This window comes from Lates calcarifer, linkage group LG23 (genome assembly GCF_001640805.2).
Source record: "Lates calcarifer isolate ASB-BC8 linkage group LG23, TLL_Latcal_v3, whole genome shotgun sequence".
In the NCBI taxonomy this organism is placed as follows: Eukaryota; Metazoa; Chordata; class Actinopteri; family Centropomidae; genus Lates; species Lates calcarifer.
The window spans coordinates 1,823,400-1,839,836 of NC_066855.1; the positions used below are offsets into that span (position 1 = coordinate 1,823,400).

Sequence of the window (16,437 nt, forward strand, 5' to 3'; positions counted from 1 at the left end):
TGACATGTTTTCTGTCATGCTCCATATTGTTCATGCACTGATACACACACACACACTCCACCTTTACCAACCTTTTTCATCAATTATTTTTGTAACATTTTTCACGGTTATTACAGAGAGGAGAGTGACGGGGGAAAATGGCGAGGGAAAGTAAGGAGGATGTAACAGTCCCTGGCTTGTTTCACCTCCAGCCATCACAGCTGCATGTCACAGACCGCCGGTCAAAAAGGACAGAGCAGTGCCGCTCTGAAGTCAAGCAGGAGCTGGGATCAAAGTCGACATGTGAGAGGTAGTAAGAGGATTTCCTCACTTGGTCTCCATTAACATGACATAAGCATGTTTATGTACTTACAGTATTTTCTGCTTTACATGAGCTGAGATACTCGAATATTTCTGTTGAATATCAGTGTAGGCCCATGTGTGCAAACTGCTAAATTAATAATAAACAGATCATGAATAATGATACTGACACGATGATATGCAATCTGCATTACAACAAACAAAAGCACAAGATCACAGCAATAGCAACATTAAAAGTGAATCTAGCAGGCCTTTTCAGCCCAGTTTCAGACCATAGAGCACAAGAGGAGACTGAGCTGTGTGTGCATTTTGCTGCCTGAACACCAAGTGTAAAACATCACTTTGAAACTAATCAAGAAACACTTGATGAGTTTGATAAAGGTGAGTCAACCAAGTGAGCAGTGTCGACATATATGAATCAGAGTTCAGTTTAAACACTGTACCTCTGTAGCAGGCCACAGAGAGCAGCCATAACATTCTGGAGTGTGCTGTTAAACATGGGAGGCTTTGCAAACGGAGAGCACATACAGAAGGCTTTCCTCAACAGTTCAGAGGTTTTGTTTGATGGACAAAGGCGCAATCATCCTGAGGATTAGACATGCTTCAGTCTGCAATAACTTTTGAGAGGCACATTACTGAGATGGCAGAAAATGTACACGACTGTTGCACAGACAAATGCACCAGAGCTGTGTGTGGCTGTGGATAAAAGTGGGCAGCGACAAGGATCACACTGATCGGTACACCCAGTTTAAATTTTACTTTATTTGCAGCCTTCATCAGCACATGGTTCTGTCTGTGTGAACTGAGGGAAGATATCCTGCAGTAATAAGGAATATTATCATTATAAACTTCTCTGACTGAAAACAGATTCCACCCACTTATCTTACTAATACACAAACCTTTTATTGATCAATTATTATCAATCATTTGAGTATGAGTATGTATAATGGACAATATTCAGATAATATGAAATAAATACTTAGTGCCAACTCCTAATCAGTATGTGATAGAGATTCTGAAATATCAAATCAATCTAACACAAATGGAACTTTTGTATTTTTATTATACTCATTGACTGTGAGATAAAAAATCAAGTAAAACTTGAATAATTTGATCCAGATAAGTTCAGTAAAATATTCGGGTTTGTCTAGAGCTATTATTCTGCATCATGAAACCTGATATAACAATACTCAGGCCTGCTCCTTATGCACAGTATATCCTATTCCATGCTGCTGCAATGACCCAGTTTCCCCCACAGATACATAACAGTTTCATGCGTATACATCTACACAGAATGTCTCTATCATCATATTATTATTCATTGTAGGTATACGCCTGTTTTCATTGCGTGTACTACATTTTAAGATCCTTTAATTGGCCTTCTATTATTCAGAGGATTAGTGCTTGAATACCAAACATTAAGTTATTTCCTGTCTAGTTCCTGCTCATGCTCTGGCATTGGATCAGTGGCTGAGTCACAACGACCAATAGAGAGGCAGCTTTCACTATCTATGATTCTAAAAGATATAATGATGCCGGTAGAGAGGAAAAGTGTAAAGGAATTAAAGTTTGCCATTACACAAAAAACCAAGACAGCAACATCTGACTGTAGGAAACTGCTCCTAACAGTGCAGGTGTGTGACAGGCAAAAGATGTAGGTGAAATGTATCTCATCTCTGCTGCTGAAGGGCACAGCGCACACACACACTTGTACGCAGTCACAGACACGCACAGAAGGAAATGTGCCCTGTTCCCACTGATGGACAACAGAAGCTGTGGCAGAAGGATGGCATTAAAAACCAGCAGGGGATGTAGTGTGATGAAAATGTCAGACCAAAACCAGCAGGCTGTGTTCTGTAACATGTTTAATCAAATTACTGTGTGTGTGCATTGCTGTGTGCGCATCTGTGTATGTGTGTGTGAGTGGGTTTGTGCGCCCTGGTGTTTTTTCGTTTTTCACAAACTCTATGTACCTATGTGTGTACATGGTAAAGAGTGAACAGGGACAGATTTATAAGTTACTAAGTTAAAAAAAAGAACTCTAAATTTGTATTCACTCATCTTAAAATCTGAACTCACCCTCTCCAGCTGTTTGACAGATTCTGAGCTCTTAAGAATTTAAGAGGGTACTTGCTACCAGTTTCTAGTTAAAAGGCTTTTACAGGACATTTAGGGTAAATTCATTTAATGACAAACCAGTGGAGCGCACAGCAAAGTAGTCTGATGTTACTTATTTAGCCAGTTCTAACAGGTTCATTCTTCAAATCCAGTGTCGTCTGATCTGCTCTGGGGGCAGCAAGCAAAGAAAACCCAGCAGCTTGTTGAAATCTAGTGACACAATTACCTTTACAAGCTGGAAACATCTATTACAGTCTCGATTCTGTCCTCGTTCACGAATCTGTCCCTGCGCTTCCAAACCCTGACTTTCAGATTGATTACTGCTGAAATTTGTTGCATGTGTGTGTGTCCACTGCGTCTTGTGCAAGCCTCCAGTGTTTATGCATGGTTATGCTTTGCCACCTGTGTGTTTGTGTGTGTGTAATTGCATAACTCACCCAGCCAATACTATGAAGAAGTCCAAGCGGTTCCACGTGTCTCCAAGGTAACACTTCTTGCCAAAAATCCCCAGAGCCACCATCTTGATCACCATCTCAATGGCAAAGAACGCAAAGATGAAGTCGTCAAAATCCTGCAGAGACACAGACAGAAAATACAAGTGATCACTATGATGTAAAGTAAATGAGGCTGCAAGATTGTTGTCTGTTGATGATGCTGAAAAGAAGTTCAGAGTGCAAACTTTGCTGTATAGAAACTGCTGCATAGTACTAAACCCTTTATGTAGACTACCTCACGAGAACCACTAACTAATACCAATATATAACCTTGATATTAGAGGGAAACTATCAGTTATTTTTATTTACCATAGTCTCATTTATAACACAAACAAACATTTTCATTAGGACTCACATGTAGTTATTCAAAAAATGACCAAGAAACGAGATCAAGAGTCTGAAGCAAGCTAGCAGCTCTGTGAAGCTATACATGGGCATGAGCTAAATGCTAATATGCTCACAATGACAATGCTAATTTATATGTATTTATGTATTTGGAAGGGAAGTGACCACTACAAACAACCACCTATTATCAAGTGACCATATTTTTATACTGTGGTTACATGGTAATAGCTGAGCCAGCTCCAAGACAAGTGGGAAAACTGCTTCCACGAGATGTGGATTTTTTTGTCAAACTGCAATTTCCAAGGTCAATAATGAACATTTAAGCTGGACTTTGCAGTCTTTGCATTTATTATCGGCAGATTAGAGTATGACAAGCTTTGAGATCAACCAATTTTATCAGCCTATGACGTTGTATTAGTCAGGTTTTTACATCAGTCATATCTGATGTTTAAAAATATCCCACTGAGAATGTTTGCCATCAGTGTGGCACTTTATTAATTCCTGCAGAGGAATCCTCTTTTCTCTCTGCCCTGCTGTCAGGAGGTCAGGCTCTCCATGGAAATGGGAAAGAGAAAAGAAAAGAGATAAGAGCCTCCTTGCAGCTGCAACGGATTTAGTGTTTGGCTCAAGGACACTTCAGCAAGCCAGATGCTTGCTGACAACACAGGTCCACAGGCCTAACAATGGTTTTGCCACCTTGTTGCCTTAATAGAGACTCGTGTGACAAATGGCTTCCGATCTAGAGTATATAACGTAATAACCTGGAACAAGCCCCTCATTGCACCAATCAGTATTCCTGCCCTCATTACTGGCTGTCTGGCTGTCTGACTGAGCTTCAGCTCTCCAAATCATTATCAGACGGGACTGAAGACAAAAACAAGGGCAAGAATGAGGACAGGAATGAAAGAGAACATAACCTTAATTTTTGAAATATGAAAATCAATAAATAAATTGAAAAAGGCAGAAGAGAAGGAATTGGAGATGAGGAGGGAAAAAGTCAAAAAATAAAAGAAAAATTCTGGAAGGAGATCAAGGCACAGGACACCCACTGATAGATGAGTCATCCAAACATGAACACAGAAATGTATAAATATATCAAATCCTGTTAGCTTAGGCAGAGGCTAGTCTCTCTGCTCAGTGCTCTGGAGTTCACTTGAAGTAAAATGTAGAAGTTCACACGGGAATGTACGTTTGTGTGTGTGGTTGAGAGAGGCTGTGTACAACTCTGCCCTAACTTTGGACAGCATTTGTGTAGTCTGCCTAGAAAACCCAAAAGATTTAATTCAACACATGGGATTGCACTGCTATTTCCAGGACATACCACCTTGCTGACAGTAGGTTTCTTTAGCAAACAGCTGCCTCAGGTTAACTCCCTAATACTGATCATACATGGCTCCAGATGTTTTACACACTACTCATTTACTCCAAAGAGGCAGAGGAGCCTCAGAGCAGATTGCTCAGTGATGCAGAATCCCCCCAAAAGAAAAGGTAGAAGAAAAAACATTGTGCTCAGTGTTTGATCTAAATTTAATCTGAACTGTGTGAGTGTTGGAACCAACTTTTCTATGTAGGGCACCAGAGCAGCAAAGTACATGACAACTGATACAGTAATATCAATGTTATACACTGTCATGGTGCAATTGTTTCCAGTATAAAATACTGCTATAAATACATATTAAACCAGTGGCTTAAATCAATGTATGCAAAAATATAGTTTAAATGCATTGGCTGGATGCAGTAAGTAAAGCCTAACTCAACCACATTACACATACAGTAAGTGGATATTCAGTATTCTCTCTCACCAACCTTTAGTGAGAAGGTACCTCAATCCCTCATCTTCAGGTTTTGATTTTTAAACAGAATATTTTGTCTTTGGATATGATATAATTCAACATATAATATAATAATATATATTATAATATAATATATAATTCAACTCTGGATGACATACAAGTGTTCGGAAAGAAAAAAAATAACTTAGATTGCTCTTGCTTCCTTGTAGATTGACACTTGTCACTTGAAGTGTACATGTGTTTAACTGAAACTGGTGTGGAGCACATCCAGCAAAACATAGTTACTCTCCACACATTTTTTTTTCTGCACTTGGTTTAAAAAATTACACAGTTTTCACACAAGTTTCTATGAAGACTTTTATTGCAAGAGGTAGTGTTCACTGATCCCATAGGTCACCTGTAGACCTGCAGACCGCTGTTCAGTTCCTTTGTGAAACATCTATTTTTCATTATTGTAACCATGGCAACAAAGGTCCACTGCTGGTACACTTCATGTGTTTATTATTGTAATCATGACGACCAAGGTCTAATATGCCTTCTCTGTAAAGCACAGGTTTCTATATTCCTATCAGAGGTCGGGAGATTTGATCTAAAAGCCTCACTGGACAAACAGGGAATCACCCTGGCCCTTGTTAGTAATCATCTCTTCAAAAGATGCTTTGCACATTGGACTATGAAAGATAGATAACAGGGCTCATCAACAGTCTGCTGGAAAAATGACAACAAAGTCCAACTATTGACAGATGTTGCAACCAAAGATGCATGACTGTGACAGAGCAAGTGTTGTGTGAAATAGAGCTGAGATGTTTACCACCATGCTGAGCATAAAATGACTGCATTGACTTCTCCTCTAATACCCCATCCCTCTATCTGTGCTCTCTTTTGTTTAATGAGGGAGGCATTTCTCTTGTCTCTGCTGGGGAGTAATTACTCATCTATTTTGCATTAGCGAAAGCCTGCATGCCTGCAGAGCCTACAATATAAGAAACCCCCTTAAGACTCAGGGTGTTCAGGACAATATCTTTACTGTCACATGCACACACAACCTTAGACACATATACACTCATGTATCTGCACAGTGATTACACAACACATACATGAGCACATACACACATGTGCATACTGTAACACATACAACATACACCAAGCCTTCAGGGACTTGTGATAAATTGACATTGAGCTAATGTCAACCAGCTCAACCCGCTCTACTGCTCTTACTCCAAACACACACACACACACACACACACACACACACACACACACAGCTGGGACTTCCAATTCATCGAAGTCAACAGGACATGCTGGCCTGAGGCATTCCCACAGGGGCACACCGGTGTAGCAGCACATGGTAATACTGGCTGTGTAATCAGGATATTGATTCCCCTGAACCTGTATCACACATCAGTGGAGCGTGAAACATGTTGCATGATCCTGATGAACATACATCAGATCTGATACCCAAACATACAGGAAAGGCTGTGCAGATTCCACGTCAGTCACGGGCTAGGATTGCTAAGGTTTCCAGACACTTATAATACCAAGCTGAGTATTTACAAAAATGGAAATGTGTGTGTGTCTGTGCGTGAATATTGTCACCATGGTTCACTGGCTGTACGTCCATGTGGAGATCAGAGAAGCCGAACACACACACACACATACACACACATGCTTGCCTCCGAGGGAATAGACACCAGTGACCTGTGCTGAACAGCTCACTGCACACACTCCCTAATATCTACCCTCCACTGCATTCACTCCCTGTGAAGAGACTTCCAGAGAGACAGAATATCTTAACTCCACCGGAAAATTTCTGCAACTTCTGGAGCATCTCCAAAGAATAATGAGACTTTCGCATTATGTGAAAACAAAACAAAAAAAGTTAATTATGGCATATCATCCAGTTTAATCCCGGTTCAGACGAGCCTCACGAAATTGGCTTTCATTTGGCGTGACAGTCACAAAAGTGTGAAATAGGCCAACAAATGACAGCAGAGAACGTGTGGTGAGTCAGTCCAATCTTCAACTCTTTAAACAGCGAGGGATGAATGTGCAAAAATACTGTTGAAGCAAAATTAAGTAGTGAATCAGATAATGGAATGGGTGGTAAAGAAATATTCTTTGGCAAACTGACACCATTTAATGGGTATATCATAATGCAAAAACAGCTTAAAGGGGCCAACCTCTCATTCAGGTTTTGCATGTGTTGCTGTATTAGTCACTGCTTTTTGTTGTGATGGTTTTGTGTTCCATCTCCCAGAGATCATTTGTCAATGAAACAGTGTTGGCAGAACTGTAAAGCCTTTGTCTTTTGATATTGTGTAGGTGGCAGGTAGCTCTGCTCATCCTTCTATATTTATTCCAAACAAACCACTGTTGCTGCTGCCAGAAATGGAAAAGCCTTCACTTCCTGTGCACCAGACGAACCATGTAAAATCCCACCAGACACTGACTGTTTATAACAGCAATTACACAAACCTCATAGCAACTATGGGCACAGGATTAATCACTATTAAGTAACTACTAAGTAATAAAACGTATTTACACATATCCAAATGTTATACTCCATAGGCTTTCTTCACAGAGGACGTTTTTATTTGTCATAGTAGGAAAAGCACAGGTGTTACTGCTAACAGTAACAATGGCTCTGTTTTATGTAAGTGTCCCAGTAAACCATGACAGTGTGACAGTGAGCCAGCACAAACATCACAAGGAACCTGAGACGGAAGCAGATGAAGTTTTCCTTCTGTAACGTGTCAAAATGACCCTCTAGAAAACGGCCTGTAGACCTATGCATTTTGTTGTTTACATTACCAGAATTAATTCTCTTGGCTGCAAATGTGCAAGTCGATAAAGCTGCATCAATTGATTTGTAGCCAACAGGAGTGAAAAGCATCACAAGTTGTTGCTGCCACTTAACAGTCAAACTTTTTTAGCTTGCCAGAGGCAGCTCACAATGTGACCCTGACAGCCAGTGTTCTCTGAGTACCCTGATTTATACATCTTCTTACCAGTAGTGTCAAACACACTAACTGGCCTAACCCTGCCGATGATATAAGTTAGCTAAACTTTCTTTGTTAACTGAGTTGTATTCCTGGGTGTGCGAATCAAAGTATTGCGTGATGAGAGTGTTACATGAGGGGCTCCAGTCAGACATTTTTTCTTTTTATTTTTGATACAAGTAAACTTTTATACCAATGAAGAAAAAGAAGAAGTATGATACACACGTCGTTTGGCGTCTGGCATTCTTATCTGCTCACATCCAGCTGGATGGGACTCTGCTGTATGTAAGCTACTGACATTCCTCCTTCTCCTCCTCCTCCTCTCGTCTACCACCGACTTCCATGTCTCTCATCTTTATCTCCCTCTTATCTTTTCTCCCACTGCCTCCTTCTCTCTCCCACTGAAGTTGTATCACTCCCCTATTACTGTGATTATGTCTCCCACAGCAGTGTGAGTGTGTAGGTAATGGTACAGATGTGTGTTTTTTCATTTTTCATGTGATTGTTTATAATAAATTTCAAGTGTATTTGCGCGCGTGTGTGTGTGTGTGTGTGTATGTGCCTGTCTCTCACACACGATTACACTGCATGGACACACACACATCCCTCACACTCTCCATGTGTATTAAGTCCTGCGTGAACCTCCCAGCCTAAACAGTGACACCACACACCATCTCAACAGCCTTGTGTGTGAACACCCATGTTGCTTCTCACATTGCCTGAGAACAAGTGTAAACACACGTGTCCACCAGGCGTACACACACACACAGAAACCAGCAAGCACTGCAGGCTGTATTGCGTGTTATCAATGCATCAAGCGAGTGCCAACATTTCTCGCCCTCTCATCACCTCCTGATCGGAGCCTTTATATCCTAAGTGCACTTTATCACTAATGCTGAGTGCACTTACAACACTCCCTAATGACTCAACAGGGCTCACTCACAAATCCTTAAGTGTCAGAGCGGTTATTAGATACAGTATGGCGCCCAAGTGTGAAGTGTCGTGGCTCTTGACGAACAATCAGGATCTGCAGATCAGAAACATTCCTGTATGTGATTCAGTGCCACCACGTGTTTCCAAGCCAGCTCCGATTGCTGTGGGTAAACAATAAGCAATCAGTCAGAAAACTGCACCAGGGACGTCCAGAAGATGGCAAGCATCCACCCTGCTAACGTGCTTTTCAGCAAGACGCTGTAAGCCTACCAGCTCCATGTGTCTGTGCTGCAGTTGACCCTGATCTTTGACCTCTTCGATTTCCCTGGACTGGGTGTAAACAGGGATTCATCTCTGTAGATACTGCTACAATAACATGTGGGTACATGTTGTGGCTGACTACAGACAGCTAGCTAAGACCACATTAACCAAACAAGAGCCAAAAGTCTGACTGGATTTAACATGAACTAGCTACAGATGGTGACATTTGTCACTTTAACCAGCAAACAGGAACCCACTGCGTCTGGACTTTTCCCACTGTAAAAACACAGGAGGTATTCTCTTGTCCCCAACACTGTGACATGCTGTCCTAATTAATTACTGCAAACATGATGTACGAGGTGATCAGTCAAACAATGTCACCTGCTGAGCTGAATGTGACAGACCCTGACACACCTCATCTTGTGAAAAACGAAGTTACTAGGTGATGGCCAAACTGGTCTGGTGATTACACGTTAATGGAGCTGGTCCATTAACATGTAATCATCATTTATTCTAAAATTAGAGGCGGTGCTATTTATTTCAGTTGAGGTGCCTCTGCTGCAATGTGCGATGGGTAAACTGTATGTCATAATAAGCTGCTTGCAAGGGTCATTTTTTAGGGGAGAGTCCCCCCTGAACATGGTCTAAAACCATTAGGGACATCTTTTGTTTCTCTTTGCCGTGGTGCATTTGAACTGCAAACCCCAGAGGTCAATCTAACCATGCGTCCAGCGACATTTTTTCTTGGATGTAGCTTCTGTGCTGTTTTTATTTTTTATTTTTGTATTATTTTTAATAATTTGCCCTCTCTGCTGCAAGTGATGTGAGTGCATTACTTTCTTTGCAGGAGAGGATTTTGTTTTTATCAAATACACAGTGTTTACAACAAGAAATATAGTGGGTGTCTTGCATTCTTGAATCATCATGTGAATGTCAAACTGTGCATGCATTTACATGAAAGCAACATAGACATAGTAGTCCATCAGAACCTAACCGATGAAGCCTGAATCCAGAAAAACAATCTCTCTCGTCTGTGGCTGCTGTGTTCATACCCCCACTTGACCCAAGGGCATCTTAATAGATAGAATTGAAAGTTATATGTGTGTGTGTGTGTGTGTGTGTGTATGCAAGAAACAGGTGCCATCAATGTGAAAACATTCCCCTGCACCCTCTCCCAAAAATAAATCTCTGCCACTATGTATGCTAATTTCGCCTGTCACAAGTCTGAATGCTATTATCACAGGGGTCAGATGCTTTCATTACATGCTCACACACACATGCAGATGCAGTCAGACAAGCAGGTGGACAGCCATACGTGCCCATGAAGGCGGTGCATGCCTCACGTGGTGAGGACAATACGGCAGGCTAACTGTAATCTGCCATTCAGCTGAGATCCACTGCTCACAGGTGGAGGGAGATAATATTGTGAGAGAGACTTTTCAGCTCAATCACCACCATTCATGGCAGCTGAGGTAATGGCACACACAAACACTCATGCAGACACAAGCCCTGACTTCTTTTCATCCTCCAGGCACATGCCAGGCTGACGTGGGGGTGAACCAGTGCATGTGTGTGAGGTGTGTGTTTTCTACTCTGGCCTGAAAGCTCCTGCAGTAGTTCCATGTGGCAGCAGCACTCTACATAAATATAAGAAGCTCCATCTCAGCAAGGAATCTATATGTATAGCTACCTCTGCCTGCTTCTTTCTTCCTTCCCTCTGTCTTCTGTAACCCAGTGTTCCCATTGTACTGGCAATGATTTTATTAGCTTTCCACAGACATCGTTTTGTACTGTAGCTGCGGGGGGACGATGGAAGGTTAAGTGTGTGCTGTAGCATTCAGAGCAGAATGTGAAATCATGAAATCTCTCCTTCAGGGTAGAAAGAAACAATCCTTAACATTAAAGCTAGAGTTTGACATTTCTTTGAAACCGTTCCATTGGCTAAATCATCACATATTCCTTATTTTTTCAGTCTTATCTGAAGTGCTCTCTGATGTGTTCTCCTCTGTATCTCATCTAATCAGGTTTGTTTATCAACTGGGATAAAGTGTTGGAAGGGCGATATTCAGCGATACTATCTTCTGTTACAGTTTGATGTTAGAAATATACATTCAGGTCACAGATATATTAGTATCTGCCTTTATGTCAGCCAGTAGATAACAAGGAATTGCATTAGAGAAATGTCAGAAATATGTTTTGACGTTTAGTTATTATATTTCATCCTCTGGGCACAATGAATGTCAATACAACATTTCATGGCAATACATCCAGTAGCTGTCAAGACATTTCAGTTTGGACTAAAGTGATGGACCAACAATCGGACATACACTGACATACCTAAAGCCAGACAACTACCATGTGTAACTGTGGCCGTGGTGCTGTAAATGAGACATGAGTAAGGGAACTGTCGTCATCAGAAAAATGACAAAATTGGTTGTTTGTTCAGCTGGATAAGAAGCTTAAAATATCCTGTTTACAGAAAAATGACCTTTTGTAGGTAGTGGTCGACTGTTTAGGTTGTCACACAATAAAAAAGAAGAAAAAAAAAGAAGAAAGTTAAAAAAAAGGTAAACTGCATTAAATGAAATTCTCATAATTAGTTGAACAATTAGATTTGATGTTATCGAACTGTGCAGTGATAAATCTGATAACAAGTGGATTTAAAATGTCTTTCGAGTGTCATTAAAACAAACTGTAAAAACTGCCTCAGGGCAACAATACTGACATGATGAGCAGGGGTCATCTTCCTATCTACCCCGCAGCAACAGTGTCCTGTGATCATTACAGTTGGCCATTAGCTGTGTCAGGAGATGAGAGCTCATTTGGCCTGCATGAGAGAGGAGAGTCGGGCTGAGCTCCCTCATTAGCCCTGATGCTAGCATGGCTACGTTAAGCACAGACTGGATCTGACAGTTCAGGCACTAGCACAGCTGCATTAATGTTGTGCTAGGAGTTATTTTAGCATCATTTGTCACACAAAAAGTCCTTGTATATTATTTAAATTGTTTGGTCTAGTGTGTAATATTAATGGTAAGAGAGTAGAATAATCTAATTTTTTAAATATGTTTTTAAATATGATGAGAAAAGTATGTTATCATTTTTATCTCTGTATATGACTTGTGAAACAACACTTTTTGAAAATGATGTAACATTAAATCCATACTGACAATAAACCATGTTTAATAGTAAGTCAAATATTCAGACTGCTACATTGTGATTTCTACTTGCACCAAGTTTCTCATCACACACCCAGGCAAAATACAGTGGAGGGTTTTTTTCAGGGGGGAAAGTTATTACACCCACAACACAAGCTGAGCTCATCAGGAGTCAAAGTCCATCTGTTGTTTGAAGAAAAACGTGAGATTTAAAACCTCAGTACACACTCTCATAAACTAACACCATCTTGATGCTCACAACATGAGATAACCTATATCCCTCTGATCCTGTTGTTCTTGTAACTGTCCTGTATCCATTGCTATGTTTTCCATCTTGTCCTATGAAACAGTATACTGCATTTTTAATTGTTTCTCAGTTTAATTCATTTAAGTGGACCCGTTTACACTGAAGTAGCTCCAGGCTGCTATTACTTTTCACTGGGTTCCGTGGGTAGTCGTAACACAATAAGTAGCTAGTTAAGGCTAAGTGAAACCCGCATTACATTACGTTGAACAACACCCAGCTGGCTAAAAAAAAGAGTTGCACTTGACATATGAAAGAATGCTCAGCTCTGATTGGTGCAAAAAGAGGAAGGAGCAGAACAAAGAAGTACGATGTTTGTTTCAGTTGAGGCTCTGTCTGTGCTGCACACACCATAAACATACTAAATGGAACAATTCTCACCATATGGCTACACACAGTTGTAACAAAAACGTTCTTGTGTAACCATGTGTCAAAACCCTTCATGCGTTGAGGTAAATATCTTACTTGAGAAGGTCGTGAAGTCGAACCAAGCTCTCGCTAAGAATGAAAAAGATGAGCTGTGAGGAGGGACTGAGGCCACAGCATGTCAGGAATGTGAAAGTGTGAAAAAGAGGAGAGGAAGATGTGAGAGCATGTGAATAGTGAGAAAAGTGGAGAGTCAGTACGTTCCAGGCAGAGTGAGACAGATCAAAGACAGATGTATGGTTATATGCCCTTACCATCTCTGAACATATGGATGTGGAGAGTGATGTGGAGGTTGAAATGGAGGAAGCGAGTAATTAATGAGAATGCATTTAACCTCGAGGCTGTACATTCCTCTGCTGCTGAATTAAATCACATCCCATGTTGTTGAGCAGAGAAGATGGAAGGAGTGGATGGGTGCAGGCTGCCCTGCAGCAGACTCAGACCCTCCACTCAGCTCTCCACGCTTCTTTGTTCATCTCAGACCCTCTATTCTCCAAATTCACCTTTCATATTCCCCCCTCCTCCCTTTGCTCTCTTCTCCTTTCTTTCCTTCCTCTTATTTCCTGTCCTTTCCATTCCTCCTCCACCCCATCTTCTCTTCTTTATTGTCCTTTCACCTTCTATCCCTTCCTCTCCTCTCCTTTCATTCCTTCTCCTTCTTACCTTTCCTCTCCTCTCCTTTCATTCCTTCTTCTTACTTTCTCTTCTTTCATTCCTTCTCCTTCTTACCTTTCCTCTCCTCTCCTTTCTTCTCCTCTCATTGCCCTTACATTCCATTCCTTGTCTTTTTTTCCTTCCCTGTCCCCTCCTTCCCTCTCCCTTTTTCTTTTCCTCTTTCTCCCTTTCCTCTATTTCCCTTCACCCTTCTCCCTTCTTTTAATTTCATTTTCTCTCCTTTTCTTTCCATTCCTTTCCACATTTTCTTTTCACTCTCTTTTCCTTTCAGCAATGTTTCAATTTCTTAGAAGAAGATGGTGTGTGGAACCATTTTAGAGAAACTAAAAGTTTGATTACTTTCTAACTAAAGTTTCTGATCAGTAAATGCCTAAGCCAATAAATTGACTCTAATATCAGGAAGAACACAGTCATAGATATCTCATTTTAGAGTGAAACTGCTCAATTTCACTGAGTCAGTGGACAAGAAAATAAGAGGACTTTGTTCTGATTCAATCTATTTGGAACCACTTTGCAAGCAGATTATCCCTCCACTGCACAAGATGAACAGTGCCAGATAACACAGATCTATTCTACTGCACCTCACTCCACTTGATTCCCTCATCTGACGCAGAAACTAATGTTTTCTATATATCCTCTGTGTTGTTGTTGCTCTTCCATTAGTGTTTGCTGGGTTAAAGGAGGTCTATAAATTAATGGAAACGCCTCCACACAGTGTTGTTGTTTATTTTCCATCTCAGATAATGCAAATGGAGGGAGCTGCAAAGGCCAGATATGCTGGGAAATATTGTTTCAGTCGTCCTCTCAGAGGCTCTATCAAAAGCATTGTTTTTAGACATTTCTACTATTTGTCCTGGTGTTTCAGTGCTCCTGCTCTCTGTATCTGCTCTGACATGCAAAAAGAGATTTTGCCCCACACTAATGTCTGCTGTTTTCCAGCCATTACTTGCTGTCCTCATCGGCTAGTGTCACATCTATGTGCGTAAATGTTGTTTATGTAATGTGTGTTTGTGTTTCAGGGTTATACTTGACTCATTAACTAAAGGTCAAGACCTAACTATGCAACTAACAATGACTACCAACATGCTTTAAAGGGACGCTCCACTGATTTTGAGAGATGAGTGTTACCACACAGGATGTGTAATGTTTTCTGAAAATGACTCTTTTAACATAATTTATCTTTGATTGTTTTCATAGACTGCTATAAAGGAGCTATATCTCTGTTTTTCCTGCTGCAGAACATGGTTTCTTGCCAGGAGCTGGTAGTAGTGATGGTCATCACTGTGTTTACAAAACAGGAGTTTAGAATACACCCTCTGAGCAGTGCTGCTTGTTCAGGGCAGACTCAACACTACAGTGAGTTGATATCAGAAAGTAATGAGAAGGGCCGGCCTGGACAGGGATAGCTGGTTAGCATGCTAACTTCAGTAGAGGAAAAGAAGTGAGACAAGTAAAAGCAAAACATTGCCATTGCTTTCCACCACTGGAAACATTGGCGTAAAGGAATGATGCTGAACTCACAACATTTCCTCTAGACTGTAGTAAACACCATGTAGCTACAAGAGACTGCATAGTAACTGCTATTGCTACATAGCCAGCTTTAAAATGCTTAAATTACTTTTAAAACTATTGAACTGCTAAAGTAATAACCTACATTTCTCATATTAATACATCTTCTGTATTTAATGTGTTAGAAACAAAAAAATAAAGTGCTGTGGTTTAACAATCTGACTGAATCTTTCACAGTGAAGCTGCAGGATTTACACAAATCTCCAACTCTGAAGCCTGATGATCCATAGATGTGAGCTGAATGGGCCAGTATACTGCTTCAGAACTGTTTGTCAGACAGCCTTGGATAAATATAAACAGGCTTTGCTCTGTCTTAAACAAAGTATGAGAAGAAAACACATTTAATCCACTATAAACAAAACCAATAAATCAGATCTTACCTGCAGGATCCTGCACCTCTCAGAGTCACAGTTGCTGTCCTCGCAGGGATGAAACATGCCCAGTGTCACACAGTTCAGCAGGATCACCAACATGGACACTCGTTCAAACCATGTGGACAACAGTTAAGGAATATAACAGACAGAAAACAGTGGCTTACAAGCTAATGACTATTGTTAGTAACAACATTTCTGTTCATTTCACAACATTTCTCTAGGCTTTCTCCAGTGACCTCATTATCCCATTCAAATTTATAAACTGCTCTGACAAAGTGATGCACATTTATCTCTTCCAGTGCAATTCACCATCATAAACAGCTTTTGAGAAGAACAATGAGCCACAGAGGAACCCAGGAAGTAGAGAAGCCCACCTGTGGTTGCTCTGAGTAGCAGTCATTGCTCCCATTCCACCCAGTTAACCAAGGATCTGTTTGCAAGGCCTGTTGGAAAATGTTCAGATTGCTAGCAAGGGTGCTGGATAGACACTTTAAAGAGACAGCGTGAAGCAGAAAAAGATGCTGAGAGACTGTGAGGACTCACTAACAGGAGGAAGAAGCATCCAGCTTTAGAGTTCGTGAATGTGAAGACATCTTGATGCATAGTGCATGAATTTTATTGACCGTAGGGTCGAAGTGGGTATTCCTAATGTGGTTAGGCTAAACACCAGCTTGAGTTATGTGACACCAAT

The 16,437-nt window shown here is 40.8% G+C and overlaps 1 protein-coding gene across 1 annotated transcript in view; it reads right to left on the reverse strand.

The window, feature by feature from the left end:
* The window catches only part of cacna1g (calcium channel, voltage-dependent, T type, alpha 1G subunit), a 135,024-nt gene extending 119,165 nt beyond the window's left edge, over positions 1–15,859 (reverse strand). Inside the window, 2 exon segments of the mRNA XM_051066268.1 lie at positions 2,856–2,989; positions 15,753–15,859. Of these exon segments, the coding sequence (XP_050922225.1) occupies positions 2,856–2,989; positions 15,753–15,845 (227 nt within the window). The 5' untranslated portion in view covers positions 15,846–15,859.
* Between the last annotated feature and the right edge of the window lie 578 nt (positions 15,860–16,437).